At 43.3% G+C, this 14,170-nt stretch overlaps 2 protein-coding genes across 3 annotated transcripts in view; one reads left to right on the top strand and one right to left on the bottom strand.

The window, feature by feature from the left end:
• Nucleotides 1-1,417: 1,417 nt before the first annotated feature.
• STAP1 (signal transducing adaptor family member 1) lies at nt 1,418-10,941 on the bottom strand. 2 transcript variants are annotated; one of them, XM_080386851.1, is made up of 8 exons: nt 9,236-10,933; nt 6,753-6,824; nt 5,959-6,072; nt 5,196-5,252; nt 4,150-4,310; nt 3,398-3,526; nt 2,684-2,753; nt 1,418-1,929 (listed from the first exon to the last, which is right to left on the bottom strand). In XM_080386851.1, the coding sequence occupies exons 1-8, from the start codon at nt 9,371-9,373 to the stop codon at nt 1,819-1,821; spliced, it is 852 nt and encodes a 283-aa protein (XP_080242977.1). In that variant the 5' UTR covers nt 9,374-10,933; the 3' UTR covers nt 1,418-1,818. The 2 variants fall into 2 exon arrangements, with proteins under 2 accessions (XP_080242977.1, XP_080242978.1); XM_080386852.1 differs by lacking the exons at nt 1,418-1,929; nt 2,684-2,753; nt 3,398-3,526 and adding an exon at nt 3,534-3,798 and having other exon boundaries at nt 9,236-10,941.
• A 107-nt stretch (nt 10,942-11,048) lies between these two features.
• Nucleotides 11,049-14,170, top strand: part of CENPC (centromere protein C) — a 33,165-nt gene continuing 30,043 nt past the window's right edge. Inside the window, exons 1-2 of the mRNA XM_080386829.1 lie at nt 11,049-11,171; nt 13,496-13,542. Coding sequence (XP_080242955.1) covers nt 11,157-11,171; nt 13,496-13,542 — 62 coding nt within the window. The 5' untranslated portion in view covers nt 11,049-11,156. The remainder of the gene's footprint in view (nt 11,172-13,495; nt 13,543-14,170) is intronic.

Below are 14,170 nucleotides of genomic sequence, written 5' to 3'. Positions count from 1 at the left end.
GCATTCTTTTAAAAATAACCTTCCCAAGTCTTGACTGACTTCCGTAATACTTGAAACAAGTAGTAATTAATTTGTGATTTCCAGCTGGTACCAAAGGAATATGACGATCAATCTTGGTGTGGAAATAAGAGCAGCTCTACATAGAGCGCTTTCTGTTTGTGTAGAGAAGGCGCTAGCTGCTTCAGTACCTAGATCATAGCTGTCTCCAGCTGAATTTTGTGCATGCTTCTCCACCACTGTCAGAGAAGAGGTGTGGTTTAATTGGTTGGGATTTTTTAAAAGAAATAAGTCAGGCTCTGGAGCTAGTCACCTACAGGAGCGGGCTGGAAATTAGGACCATGCGTGGCAATCGGTTAGCTGAGGGGAATGTGCTCGAGCTTGTAGGTCACGAACCCTGGGAGGACAAGGAGTGTGAACAGACACAACAATTAACATAATGAGTCATGCTGAGAGAGGATAGGGGAGTGGCGGATGGATGGCGCCAAGGATGGCGAGGTAACACCTTGCTGTTAATTGCTGGTAGTTAACCACCAATCAGGGACTGCCTAGTATGCAATGCTTAGCTTCAAGAACCAATCTGTTTAAAACACACAGCTTCTGAAAGTATATATAAACTCGTGCTTCTGTACAATAAATCGACATTTGTTTGCATCAAACAGCGTCCAGTCTCTCATCGCCACAGTCATCTGCGCTAACTATGAAGGAGCATAGCTCGGCAGTGGGTACCCATCCTATCAACTCTTAATTCAATCCAGCTGCCTGGCTGAACTTAGAGGCTAAAAATATTAAATTTGGATCCTACTGCTGATGACTTAGCTGGCTTGTTTTGAAGGCCAGATCCCCAGTTTCCAAGAAAATGGATGCTGTGCCTAAGGTTTGGTGGGGTTCCCCAGCTGTTTGGTATGATCAGCGGAGCTCTTGGTGCCCTGCTGCCTTCCCTCCTTACTAGCTGTGCAGTTTTGTCCTCCTTTTGCACTCGCTGGGGCTTGTCCCAGCCCATGGAGAAGGTAGTTCAGATAGCTTGACCAACAGGGGCACTAACTTATTTTTGTTAGTTTCCTGAAGTAGTTCATGGCAGGTTTTGACGAACATCCCTGCTGGTGTGTAGAAGGGGTGGGAATGTTCAGCTGGGGAGGAGATACCTCAGTTTGCTTGAATTTGTGCCCTTTGTCAGTTGCATAACATGGGGAATGCCCCAGCTGCCTTACTTGGAATGTTCCAGGTCCTGTAAGTGTTGCGTGACCTTGCAGAGAACCAGGAACCTCCAGTTTAAGCTACCCAGACTTGTATTTTCTGCTTTTTGTCTGTATTGCAACTCTGGCAGTGCTCAAAGCCCCAGCAGAGGTGAGGCATCCCTGCTGTCTCTGTGGGATGTCACAAAGGGCACCGTTACTGTTACAAGTGAATAGACAAGAAATGGGGTTTTTAATGCAAAGAATTTATTGCACTGCGAGCCAGTGACAGAACTGAGCGCACAAACACTGTCTGGCTATTTTCAATATAATATTTCCCCATTGCATTTTGCAGGGGCAATGTGTCCTCTTTTCCCACTCTTTTTTACTTTTTCCACATTTAATCTAGAGGAATTTGGGTTATTTGCCCTCCCCAAATCTCAGAAGTTTCCCTGGGAGAAGCTGTATCACATTCTTGGTTTAGGGCCAACAGAGCTGTTCTAGAAATTCAGAAAGAGTAGCTTGGGGAATGCCTTCTGTTTATCTCCAATGGTGTGGAATTCCTGTGCCGCTTCTTGTGCCCCTTATATTTATTTTTTTTTTAGCAGGGCCGTTCCTGTGTGCACCTTCAGCAACCAGCTTGCTTTCATAACACTGGGTCCTCTGCAGTGTGCGTCTGTATGACAAATGGCTTCAGGTTCCCTTGGGTCTGGGTCACAAAGTAATTGACAACATCCTGAAGGCTTGGGAGTGTCACCTGTTTCCCAAACAAAAAACCACCAAATGAAAAACCCCATCAAATAAAATATGCTACATGTGTTGAGAATACATTTTCAAAAACATGCTGGCAGGCTGGGATAGCTAGGCAAAGTTTCCCAAACAACTGATACTGTATTTACATCCAGCATTTGGATGCAGTGAGGTCTAGGGCAGCCCTCTGCAATCTATGCTCACATTTTGACCCTTCCTTCCCTTCTATCAAGTGAGTAAACAAACCAAAAGAGAGATTACTTTCTGCGCTCTTCAATGACCGCTGGTGCTCATTCAGCAGATGCTTTTTCAAACCAATAGGATGTTTCTTGGGCCATGAGTTAAGCATGTCCAAGAAAAGTGGAAGAGAACAGTTTTAAACCAAATAACAGGGTCCATACAGCCTTGATTACACTTCAGTTCAGTTAATTTTATTTCTCAGAGTTTTCAGACTTAGTACTGAAGCTTGAATTTAAAAAAAAAAAAATTAACCAATCTTGGGTGTTTGTGAGTGGTTTCATTTTAATTTTGTTAGGGAGAAGATACTGATGTGTGTGTAGGGTGCCCTACTTTTCTAGATCTTAAAAGGTAACTTGCTTTTTGAGATTTAGGTTAGACAAACAAGAGAGGTGAACTCGCTGCATGCTTTACTTTGACTTACAAGTGATAGTTAGGAATTTACTAAAGCTTTTCTAATTTTCTGCAAAGTAATACTTCTTATATCTGCTTAAGATTCTTCAACAAGGGAATTGCTCGCTTACCTGTCTTTCCAATTCGACAAAGTAACTTGTTCCTTTGGAAATCACTTTGTAGTGCTTTAAGTGTGGGGCCCTGAAAGAAAATTAAAGTTGATATGCTGCTTAAAATACTTCTTGATGTATCGTAATTATAAACTCCTTTGCAGGAGCAATCAGTGTACTTTGTAATATTCCCAGAGCTTATTGATGGTGTGTGGCAGGGTTTCTTTTTTCCTATTTTAGATTAGAAACACTAAGAATTGCAAATGTCAATCCTGGTGTCTCAGGCACCTCTTGTTCTGAAGCTCTGCAAAAGTTAAATCATGGCAATTCAGTTGAAGTATGGTGTGTTTTCAGACTAAGCTACTGTTTGAAAATACTTGTCTCATTTTTCCTTGCTCATTTGGCAAAGGGGTACAGATTGTTCCGTTTTCATTCTGCGTGATGATTTCTTAAACTGAATAGGGTTTTATGGCAAACAGGGGAAGCCCATTTACTCAAGGAAATGGGCTTTTTCTGGCTGTTCTTTATTGCTTTTTTGTTTAATCTAACTGGCTTTGAAGGAGAAAACCAAGAAATCAGTCTCAGGCCTGCCCCTGATGCCTCTTTTTTTCTTTTTCAAAATGCCTTGCCTTCAGGCTAAATGTTTCACGTGTCAACTCTGGGTATTAAGAATTCAGCTTTTAATACAGTGCATACTAGTCAAGAATGGGATAATGTATTGTGGAATCAACCTACTCCAGCTCACGTCGGATAGTGATTGCGTAGTTCTTGCTGTCGCTGCTGGGACGCAGGATCAAATTCCCACATGAAGGATTCTTTTCTAACATCTCTATTGCTTCTTGCCGAGATACTGCATAGAAGCACCTGCATAGAAGGGAGAGAGAAATAGCATGAATGTGCATTTTGCTGGCATGGCCATATCATTCCGAGCTGTGTGAAGAGACACAGTCTACCAGGCTAGCACCTCTTCGCAATCCCAGGCTTACCCAGGGTAAGTAGCCATAGCTGCCAAGAGGCATGGCATCTGAAGGACTTGCAGATTTATGCTTCTATAGGACCATAATTCAGGATAGTAGTGCCTTGGCCTTCTTGGAGAGAAAGTGAAGCTTTCGTACAGCTGTGACACTTTCTGCACCCTTGGAAAAAAATGCAAGAGTAACCTGGACTTACCCTGGATTTCATCATGGTAGTCAGTATTTTCTCAGAAGGGCAGCCCAACTTGTGGCTTTCCAAAAAGATTTTTTTAACCATAGCAATATGCTGCACTCAGCCTTTTCAAAATAAAAGGCATTGTAGGAAAGCTGCAGGAGTAATTTTTCTCTTAGGAAATATCTATAAAGGCCTTAAGGTAGATTTTGTTCATTAAATATTATACAACCCTTGTACAACAGCTGAATTTTGAACGTCTGCATGGAAATAATACTTTGAAAGAGGAAGGGAAGACTCTTTAGTCAGGTTGGCATGTGCATAGTTCAGTGAGAACTTACGCTGGTATAGTGGTCAGTGAACAGCTGGGAGGGCTTTTTCTGTTTGAGGATGTGCTGGGACAGTTGTTAAGCATAATCCTTCTTTTCTTTTCCTTCTGTAGCACTTCATGCATTCTTCCAAGTTGCCCAGGTAGTAATGACTCATCTGCTGGAACTGTCAGCTGAAAACAAACAGTGCAATTGAAAAGAAAATGAAAGAGTGGACAAACATTGTGAGCAATTGTTTCTGTGTGCACATCATAGCTGATTTCTGAATGCAGCTGCTGTGCAGAAACGTTTCTTTCCTGCTTGGTTTAAGCAGCTGTGATAATGTGGAAGGTTTGGATGTGCCTCTGCTTTGAATAAAATGCTGCACATGTTTTTCTTAGAGTAGTGAAATAAGGATATCCATGGTGCTGATTTAGAAGTGTGCATTGACAGAAGTGAGAATGATGTAACAATCCACAATGATTATTTTACATTTGCTACTACCAAAGGCTGTGTAAATGTAATTTAACTTATTTCAGTCATCCTCAGCTTTTTAAGTGATTCAGCTAGGCCAACGTAAAGTCATTATTGAACAAACCATTTATTTTTCCACTGGTCATTATCAAAGAGGGTCTTGCTATTTCCAAAGTGCATTTAACTAAGAAGAGTAGTAGAATAAAATAAAGATCTGAGAGAATCTCTCAGGTGTGCAGCTTGGCCACTTCTTCAGTTATGTCTTTATCCCATGATAAAGACCTAGAGAGTTGTCTCTCTCAGAGCAGGCTCCCTTTTTCATAGCTGCAGGGGATGGACTTGTGCTAAAGTCTTTTCCTTCCTTAAGAACTGTGTCTGACTAGATGATATGACAGAGTGTGTATTGCAGATAAGCTGGGATTAAATCAGCCTGAATTTTTCTCTCCTCGGCAAAAAAACACCCAAACTCCTTCAACAGTTCAGTGTGTGCGAGCACCCTCAAAGTGAGGCTTTGTGCCTGTGGAAGCCAACTTCTGGCATGCACCAGGACAAAACCTCCTTATAGAAACTTCTGCCATGAAGTAAGATATAAAACTCCTCCATACCCTTGTTACAGTGAGAATAAAACCCTTCCATTCTTTTCCATGTTCACAGTCATTAGCCTGAGAAAACAGAAAATGGCACTGTAAGAACAACTACAATCAAAAAAAAAAAAAAAAGAAAGAAAAAGCGTGGTATGTCCTGTGGAAGCCTCAAATAACTCTCACCCTTTTAGAAGTACCATGCCTGGAAATGAGCTCCCTGCCAAGCTACATCACACCCCGAAACCCTGCACTTCCCCAGTGCTCCACGTTCAATTAGAGGGAGAGGGCAGAGGTGTGAAGGTAAAAGATCATATACTCTGTGGGATCTTTTAGTTTTAGATCACAAAGGAGAAGGTTATGCTGAGGAGACAGGTGAGTCTCGAGTAGAAAACCTAGACAGTCCCTGAGCACTACATCCTGTATGGTTTCTGCATGGTGGGCTGGTCAGTTTTTTATCCCCTTGGTTTTACAGGTGACGTGGGCCTGTCAGTGTCATACTTCCTGGTTTCTCTTGTATATTTTCTTGTTCAGTTCTTTCCTAATTTCATATTCTCAGATACTCCTGAGAAAATGTTCTAATGCCTCGAGGACGGGTTTCCCTGGTGTTGGGTTCTTCTGCCCTGCCTCCCTCTATGACTGCCTTTTGGTGCTGCCCGGCTGCAGGCTGCACGCTTAGGGTCAGGAAGGCAGCTCTTACTGTCACACCAAAATGGAGCTCTGAACGGCTGTGGGAGATGGAGTAGAGTACTGAGTGGCTTACAAATCACAGCTTTCCTCTTCTTACCTTCAGTTCTAGTTCCCCATTTGACAGCATCAGGATGAACTGTGCAGAGCCGTTTTCATCTGGAGAAACGTTGGTTGCCGAGATCAAAGCTGATATATCTAATTTCTGTGAGTACTAAGGAGGGGGGAAAAGAGAAACAGCACAAGCTGTAATTTTCAACAAAAAATCTAGCAGCTCTCCAAAGGAATTTGTTTAGAAGAAAATATATTGAAACTTTTTTTTTTCCTAGAACTTGGGTTAAGTTTAACTGACAAATGTGCCAAAGCTCAGTCCTTTGCTTCTGCTTACAGAAACTCTTCTCACCAACAATGTACCTTCTGGATTTTTCTCACCTTCATAATCACAAATAGATTAATTCCATGAGACCTCCTTGAGTAATTGCTTTGTGATTCCAACTAAACCCTCAACCAGAGTACACCATAATAATATGAAGCACTTTTTCCTCAGCTGCATAAAGGAAAGTTGTGTTACACACCACAATAATTTTACCCTTGTGCACAGCTGAGGGAAGACCACTCACTGAATTATGGAGCAATGTGGATACATTTTGAGCTCAGGTGCCAAAAAATACTCCTTTTTTGTTTTTATGAGGCAAATTAATATGCTATGGCTTGTTTTATTCTGTCTTTTTTTAATCTCAGACTTTGTTACAATGTTCAGTACTATTTGTTTGGACTGTACAGATGAGAGAGGAAAGGGTGCTGAGAGGTGTCGAGACTACATAAGGATTACCTGATGTAAATAACTGATGCAGTTAATCAGATGTGTAGTTATAAAGATAGCACATTACTCACTGTTGGGGCTTTCTTATCATCATAAAAGAAGAGCATGGTTCCTCTGAGTTCTGTCCAATACATTCTAAATTCCTGTTGGAAAGGAGGAAGTGTTAGTCTGTGAAGATGATCTTTTCACTTCACTCAAGATTCTGAAAGTGAAAGAACTGCTAAGAAAAAAACTATTATTATATGTTAGTTTTCAGTGTTTTAAAGATCATTAAAGAGCAAGTATTTATTTTGCAGGCAGTATATGCAAAAAAAAAGTTCAGTAAACAATTCTTTACAGGTAGAAAAATATATAGGCTCTAGACTTTGTTTTCTGGTGTCCTAATTGGGCATGGAACTAGAAAAATTTACTTATTTAAATGTTTTACACATTTGCCAATTCATCAAACAATTTAAAGGGGATACGTAATGGAAGGAAAATATATTTTAAATGCCAATTTGAAATCTTGGTCTCCTTGAAAATCATACTAGTGGAAAATAGTGTGAGATGAACATGTGTAAAGACTGATCTTCTGAATGCCGTTCTCTTGAAGTGCCTATTGGCAATGAATTTTGATCCTGGCAGTTTACTTGCTATAGGGAGATGATCATGGAACTTGACGGTAGTCTGACCTATTAACTGGACTTCTTGCATTTGAAGTGGTATTCTGCGTTCTTTAAATTATGTGTAGTTGTGTTTGTAAACCAACAGCGTGCCAAGGTAAATATGTCTGAGACTTCTAACTGTTCCCTAATGCAGTCATGCCAGAGTGATGGGAAAGGTTTTTCTGTTGTCATGCGCCCTTGATAACCTGAAAACTACAGCTGTTATGTGACAGGAAGGCAACTTCTGTAAACCAGCAACCGATCTAGTTTTCAGCATGTTCATTGTTTGCTTTTGGGGTGGCTTTTTTTTTTTTTTTTTTTTTTTTTTTGAGGCAGGGTTTAAAAGACACAAAAACTGAGAAAAGAAAAGAACTTGTATAGTCTGATAAGTCATACAAATTAGGGTGAACAACATTCCCTAGAGTATCCTGCAGGTGATCCTTGCTCTTTACCCTGCTAGCTCCTCCTAACTCTTCTTTCTGGTGGTTTCTGTCAAATTACTAGTGTAAAACCTCTATAGCGTTCAGCCTCTGTCCCTAACCTCTGAGCACTGCAGTGTTGTGTTGAGGTAAATGTCCTTATCAAACCACCTGTCACTGATAAGTTAATGAGGGTTGCGAATGCTTGCTGTGGTATGGGGCTTGGATGTCATGGGAAATTTTTTAACTGCACCTTTTGAAGTGGGCTTTCTGCTCTATGGAAACGTAGTAAGAGTAGTTGCCCAGGAGCACTTTTTATGTTTTCAAAGCCATGAGTAAGTTTTTCTCTTGGGTCAGCTGGTCTGTCAAAAGTGATAATACACCTCATCAGTCCCACCTAAGTCTCTTCAGATCAGCTGCATATTACTGCTCAGCCCTGTCAGTTTTTGTTATTCCAGTATGGTAGTTACTGCATTTCAGAAGGAGGGATTGTTCAGGGGGGAAAAAAGGTTTTACATAAAAGGATATTAGTAAAGGAATGTAAGAGGGAGCTTTATTAAACTTGCAGGTGTTCTGCTAGTTACAGCAAAGCCATGTGTTGAATAATTTCTAGTGCTGCAGAAGAATTAATAGCAAGATTATTAGTCTGCTTTTTGTTTCTTGGGATTTCCTGTTTTCTGTGGTACATAGTTGCACCTCCGTGAACCACCACGCTATTTTTGTCGTTTGATTATAAGTACCTTTAGAACTGCGTGACTCATTTTCTCTACTCTGTGCTTCTGCACCTACAGAGATGTGAGTGTAGGTAGGGTAAAAATGACTTTGTAACTCTAAGTACAGAGACCGTTGTCATCAAGTTGATTACACTTTTTCAGTGTTTGATCAGGGACATGCTCTGAATGTACATGCTGTTGTAAACACCTACATGCTTGTGTATGTTACGGATTTGCATCTTAAATAGTTATCTTCAATCAAAAAAATCTTATTTTTTCCAGGTCATCCACATATGTTAAATCATCAGCCCTTACTACAAAAAAAATGTAGAGAATCTCACATACACTTCAGGTGGCAGGTACCTAAGTATCTATGTTCAGGATAGATGCTGTTCTTCAGCAAATAAAGGATACATCAGAGCAATATAACCATGTCAAACTTTGCTCTGGGTATTAAAAATGTTGCATTAGCTTTTCACCATGTGGTAGCAATGAAATCAGTCAAATTCAATCCATGTTTCAGTAGGTAATAGTAAATTATAATGGAATCCTGGAAATACGGATGGTCACCTTACATAATTTATTTTACCTCCCCCGTGTAATATGAACAGACATAACTAGATAGCATGATTTCAGTGCAACCACTTGTGTCAGCCAGTGCGGAGAAACATTCCCACACCACCACCTCCCCCCCTCCGCCGACCTGTAGCTCCCAGCAATAAATACAGTTTTGAAGAAATATTTCAACACATCCACTTCCCGAGACTGCGTGACTTACCTGGCATCTTGAGTGCCTGACAGACAGGTAGCCTTGGAAGTACAGAGGCAGACCAGTGATCCTCTGCCTCTCCTGGAAGATTTGCCGAGGGGCTGGCTGAGGAGTTTCCTTGGGCTGTTCCCTAATGCTTCTCAGCATCCTTTGGGTATCTCAGCAGGATTTCTGGATATCCTCTGTTGCTGTGCTCTTTTTTCGCCTCTGCTCCCGTTGTTCTCGGTCTGCTCTGTACCAGCCTCAGCCAGAGAACTCGCCTGGTGAGAGGGGGGAAAAAGCAGCACCTCGAAGAGGAAGTCTCTGTACTTGCTTTTAGGTCAGTGCACACCACTGACCTTTTGCTTGGTGTATGATCATGGGGGAAACAAAACCAAAGGGATTCCAAGGATCTTTGCCTTTAGAGCGTGCTTCTCGGGTTTACTCCAGAGGAGGCATTCAATGGATGAGCATGCTGGTGCAAAAGTGCATCATTACTGTGATGGGTGTCACCTGGAGGTCATGGCAGAAAAGCTGGGGTTTATGGCTTACAACACCCGGCTTCTCATGGGCTGCTGTCAGCGGGGAGCCTGCTCTCAGCTGCCTCTGAAATAGTGCTGAAATTCTTCCTTGGGAATGTGGATTAATTTTGAGACTATCAGAGTTGAACTTTTCTTTAGCGAATGGCTAGGGGGATTACAGGACATTAAAAGTAACATTGGAAAGTAATCTGTCTGTGGTTGTTTATAACTGGCAAGGATGAATCAGCTTTGCAACATGCACGTAGGAAGAAGACTCTTAATTGTGAAAGAACTAATATACCAAAGCCTTTAAAGAAATTGTGAGGGGAGATGGTAGTTCAGGAACTAAAATGTTGGTCCTAATGAAATAAGGGGTGAAATTTCCATCAATTTCACAGAACCACGATGTTTAACTCAAGTTTCTGGCCTTCCTCTTAGCGGTCAGAAAAAATAGGGATGACCCAACTTGGTGTTTTGATGCTGGTTGGTACTAAATGCAAAGCAAAGAAAAAATAGGGATGACCCAACTTGGTGTTTTGATGCTGGTTGGTACTAAATGCAAAGCAAACATTATTTAAAAAAAAAAAAAAAAAAGGAGGGGGGGGAGTTGTTCTTGAATGTCTTCATGGCTTTTTCTGTTCCACAGCTGTGCTTGTGTGGGTAATGAGCACGGAAGGAGCTGGTAAGGTGATCTGTGGTGGATCAGACAGCTGCTAGCAATGCTAGCAGAAGAGGGGTTCAGCCTTAACATATGAAAGTAAGTTCTCCACGTCATCGCTAAACATGGCTGGCAATAGGTACATGTCCTCAGATTTTTGCATATTTTTTGTACATGTTCTCTGTTGATTGCATTTAAATGGCAGAATTCGTCTTCGCTGCTGAACGCTGCAGAAGAGCTGACAAACGTGGGTGCCTGCACCTTCGCCCGGCAAGGCTGGCGAAGCCGAGCCAGCACTTTGTTCCGCGCTTGCCGGTGTGTGATAAAAAGCAGCATTTAAAATTGTATCGGGTCTGACTTTTGCAGGTACCGTAAGGCACTGCGGCTGATGCAGCGTTATGTTCTCCAGCGGTTGTTTTTGCTCGTTGCTGAGTTCTTCACTAATGTTTTAAAAGAAAAAATTGCAACGCCCAGCGGCGGCTGGAGATGCCTTGCAGCGTTCAGGAACCTGACGACGCGAACTACCGTTTCCCGGGCGGGGAGTAGGGCTGTGCACCGCCGCCCGCCCGCTCAGCCTGGGGGCGCCGGCTACTGCGCAGGCGCCACAACGGCCCGCGAGGTCTGGGCGCGCGCGCCGGCCGCCGACCAATGGGGTGGGCGGGAGGGGGCGTGGCCGTCGCGCGGCAGGAAGACGGTCGACGCCGGAAGGTGGCGGGGGCGTGGGCGCGCCGGCTCGGCTCGGGAGTCTCAGTGCTCGTCCCGGAGGCCTGGGATGGCGGACGCGCTGGTGAGAGAGCGTGGACGGGGGCTGGCGGCAGTGGCCGTTCCCTTCCGACTAGCCGTGGCGGGGACCTCTCCTGGCCGCGTTCCGGGTGGGCGGGCGGGCGGGCGGGGCCGTCCTTCCGTGTGGGCTGGGCGTCCCGCGCCTTCCCCCGGGGAAAGCGGGGCCGCTGTCGTTCTCGGTGCTGCCTCCTGGCCCCGGCTGGTGGCAGAAACCCGTCCGCTGTGCGGGCTTGTCTGTCCGAGCCGCCTGCAGCCGCGCCTGGCGCTGGTGTCCGGAGCTCCCCGCGCGTTACCCTCGAAGCAACCGGTGGGTGACTGGCCGGGCGGGCTGCGGACGGACCCATCCTCCCGCCGCCCTCTGCCAGAGGCGCGCGGGGAGCTCCAGTTTTAAAAGCCGTTTATGTATAGTGAGGTGTGAACGTAACAAGAAATAAACTCTTAAAAGCTCTTTTGGACCCGTTACAGGAATTTTTCATTTTCTTATGTGGAAGGTTGCTTGCCAGTTGGTTACACTGCACTCTGCCGCAAGGGGAAGGAGTGTAAGCCCAAGTGACCGCTTTGCTGTGGAATATGGTTCTGCACTGTTTATGAAGTGATGACTTCTGGTTAGTCGTTTAATGTGATATTAAAAATTTGCGGTGGAATAGATCTTCATGTGTATTTTAGTTATTTTTGTTACTAGAAGTAATTTCCAAAGAGGAATCACGAAGAAGTGCAAAGTACTTTTCCTAGTGGAAAAGGGCCTCAGGGTTATTGGTGGACAGCTGGCTGAACCTGAGCCAGCAGTGTGCCCGGGTGGCCAAGAAGGCCAACAGCATCCTGGCTTGTACTGGGTATAGTGTGGCCAGCAGGACCAGGGAAGTGATTGTCCTCCTGTACCCAGCACTGGTGAGGCTGCACCTCAAATCCCATGTTCAATGTTGGGCCACTCACTGCAAGAGGGACACTGAGGTGCTGCAGCATGTCCAGAGACTGGCGACAAAGCTGGTGAAGGGTCTAGAGAGCAAGTCCTGTGAAGGGTGGCTGAGGGAACTGGAGCTGTTTAGTCTGGAAGAGACTCAGGGAAGATCTTATCATTCTTTGCAACTACCTTGAAAAGAGGCTGTAGGCAGGTGGGGGTGAGTCTCTTCTCCCACATAACGAACAATAGGACAAGAGGAAATAGCCTCAGGTTGCACTAGCGGAGGTTTAGACTGGATTTTAGGAAAAACTTCTTCACAGAAAGGATGGTCAAGCACTGGACCAGGCTGTCCAGGGAGGTGGTTGGGTCACCGTCCCTGGAGGTGTTTAAAAAACATCTAGATGTGGTGCTTAGGGACAAGGCTTAGTGGTGGACTTGGTGGTTCTGGGTTAATGGTTGGACTTGATGATCCCAAAGGTCTTTCCCAACCGAAATGATTCTCTGATTCTTTGAACGTCATTATGGCAAACTTAGGAAAAATGTGCTGAATTCTGTTGTATTAGGACTAGGTAATCTCCAGATGGCATATGTGCTCTATTCCAGTTTACACAAATGAACAACCAGTTATAGTTGTTTTTCAGCTAAATGTTTAGAATTTTTTTGAGATGTTTTGTTGTCACACTGGTGAAAACCTGCATCCAGCTCTTCAGTTTTTCTTGACTTACCCTTCTGTCCTGTTTTTATCTTCTACAGTCTGCCTGTTTCCAGCTCAGCAGGCTTTATTTCATTTGTTGGCGTAAAAAGTAGCACCTGTCATTTGAATGGTTACTTTAGTTGCAGTAATGGATGACTGGAGTCATGTGTACTACTCAAATAACTTTAAACTCAGGGTTTAAGTACATGAAGAAGTGCTGAGAATTAGTAGAAACTTTAGTTCTGCCATGGAACAGCTGATGTGCTCTCGCTGCCTGTCAACGTGGTCTTTCCTGTGATAAACACAGGGTAAGAATCTCCATGTGAGCACTTCTCACAGAGCAGTGGATATGTTGTAAGGCTATGTGCTAGCTTGCTTTGTAGTAGTTCATTCCTTTTCCTCACTTACAAGATTATTTCTGTAGTTGTCATAGTGTTAACCAAATCCTTAGATTCTCTGTGATTTCTGTCATGTAAGTCTCCTGTGAGTCTCTCTGACTTAAACACAACAGATGCTTGATGGTTCTTGAGGACAGCTGAATTTCTGGCAGTAGTTACAGGGGTTGTAGCTACTATGGCATTCTAAGAAAAGCAGGGCTGCAGTAAATTCTGCTAGTTTCAGATGGATCAGGAATCCTTGAGACTCGTTTACATGGGAAACAGTTCAGTCGCTGGTTTGTTTTTCTGTCAAGTGTCACCATGCTTAATAAAAATTGATTTTTATTTCTTCACAGAATAATTTTAAGAAAGACTACAGAGCAAGATTCTGCCATGGAGGAGGGTAATTTACATTTAAATTTTTATTCCTAGATACAACTGTTTGGAAGACTTATTTTGATTTTGTCTGAGAGCTTAATGTGAAAACTATTTGATGTATTTTATCGAACTGATCCTATGATGTTTCCTAAATTTCTTGTATTTCTTAGTGGTGGGAGGAGCAAATTATGCTGGGGGACAAAGCACCAGGCATTTCCTTTATATTCCTCTGCTGAAGCAGCAGGCTAGGCTGCCTGAGCATGGAAGCAGTAGTCTGTGCAAGCGTTTTGCCTTTCAAGAGGTAGAGAAATGAAGCCCACACAGAGTTCTAGCTTATTTGGCTCTTGCTGGTAAATGTTAGATATGAGTTTGAGTATTTACTTTCTTTAAAGTCATGTCAGAAGTCTGTGAGCTTTCTGTTACTGGAATCCATTTTTAGATACGCCTTTCATGAGCTTACCAAATCTACCAAATTACCTGTTTTTAAAGGCATGTAATAATCATTATGAGAGAAATGCTCCATGGCTTTTTTCTTGTTATTTTGGTTTTGCTCAGCGTGGTCTGGCTTGTGGATCACTTCTGCCATTTTCAGTTTTGCTGGGGAGGTTTGAAATAGTAATCCAAGCAGCTGACCTGTTCGCTTGCGTATGACT

This window comes from Falco punctatus, assembly GCF_963210335.1.
Source record: "Falco punctatus genome assembly, chromosome: 1".
Lineage (NCBI taxonomy): Eukaryota > Metazoa > Chordata > Aves > Falconiformes > Falconidae > Falco > Falco punctatus.
Note: the sequence above shows the minus strand (reverse complement) of the source record. Positions and strands in the feature narration are given on the sequence as shown.

Coding starts and splice junctions, on each gene's coding strand:
- STAP1 (XM_080386851.1), bottom strand. CDS start 9,373: ATGCTGAGAAGCATTAGGGAACAGCCCAAGGAAACTCCTCAGCCAGCC. Junction 6,073..6,752: donor ATGATAAGAAAGCCCCAACA/GTGAGTAATGTG, acceptor CCCCCTCCTTAG/TACTCACAGAAATTAGATAT. Junction 5,253..5,958: donor ATGGGGAACTAGAACTGAAG/GTAAGAAGAGGA, acceptor CTGTTTTCTCAG/GCTAATGACTGTGAACATGG.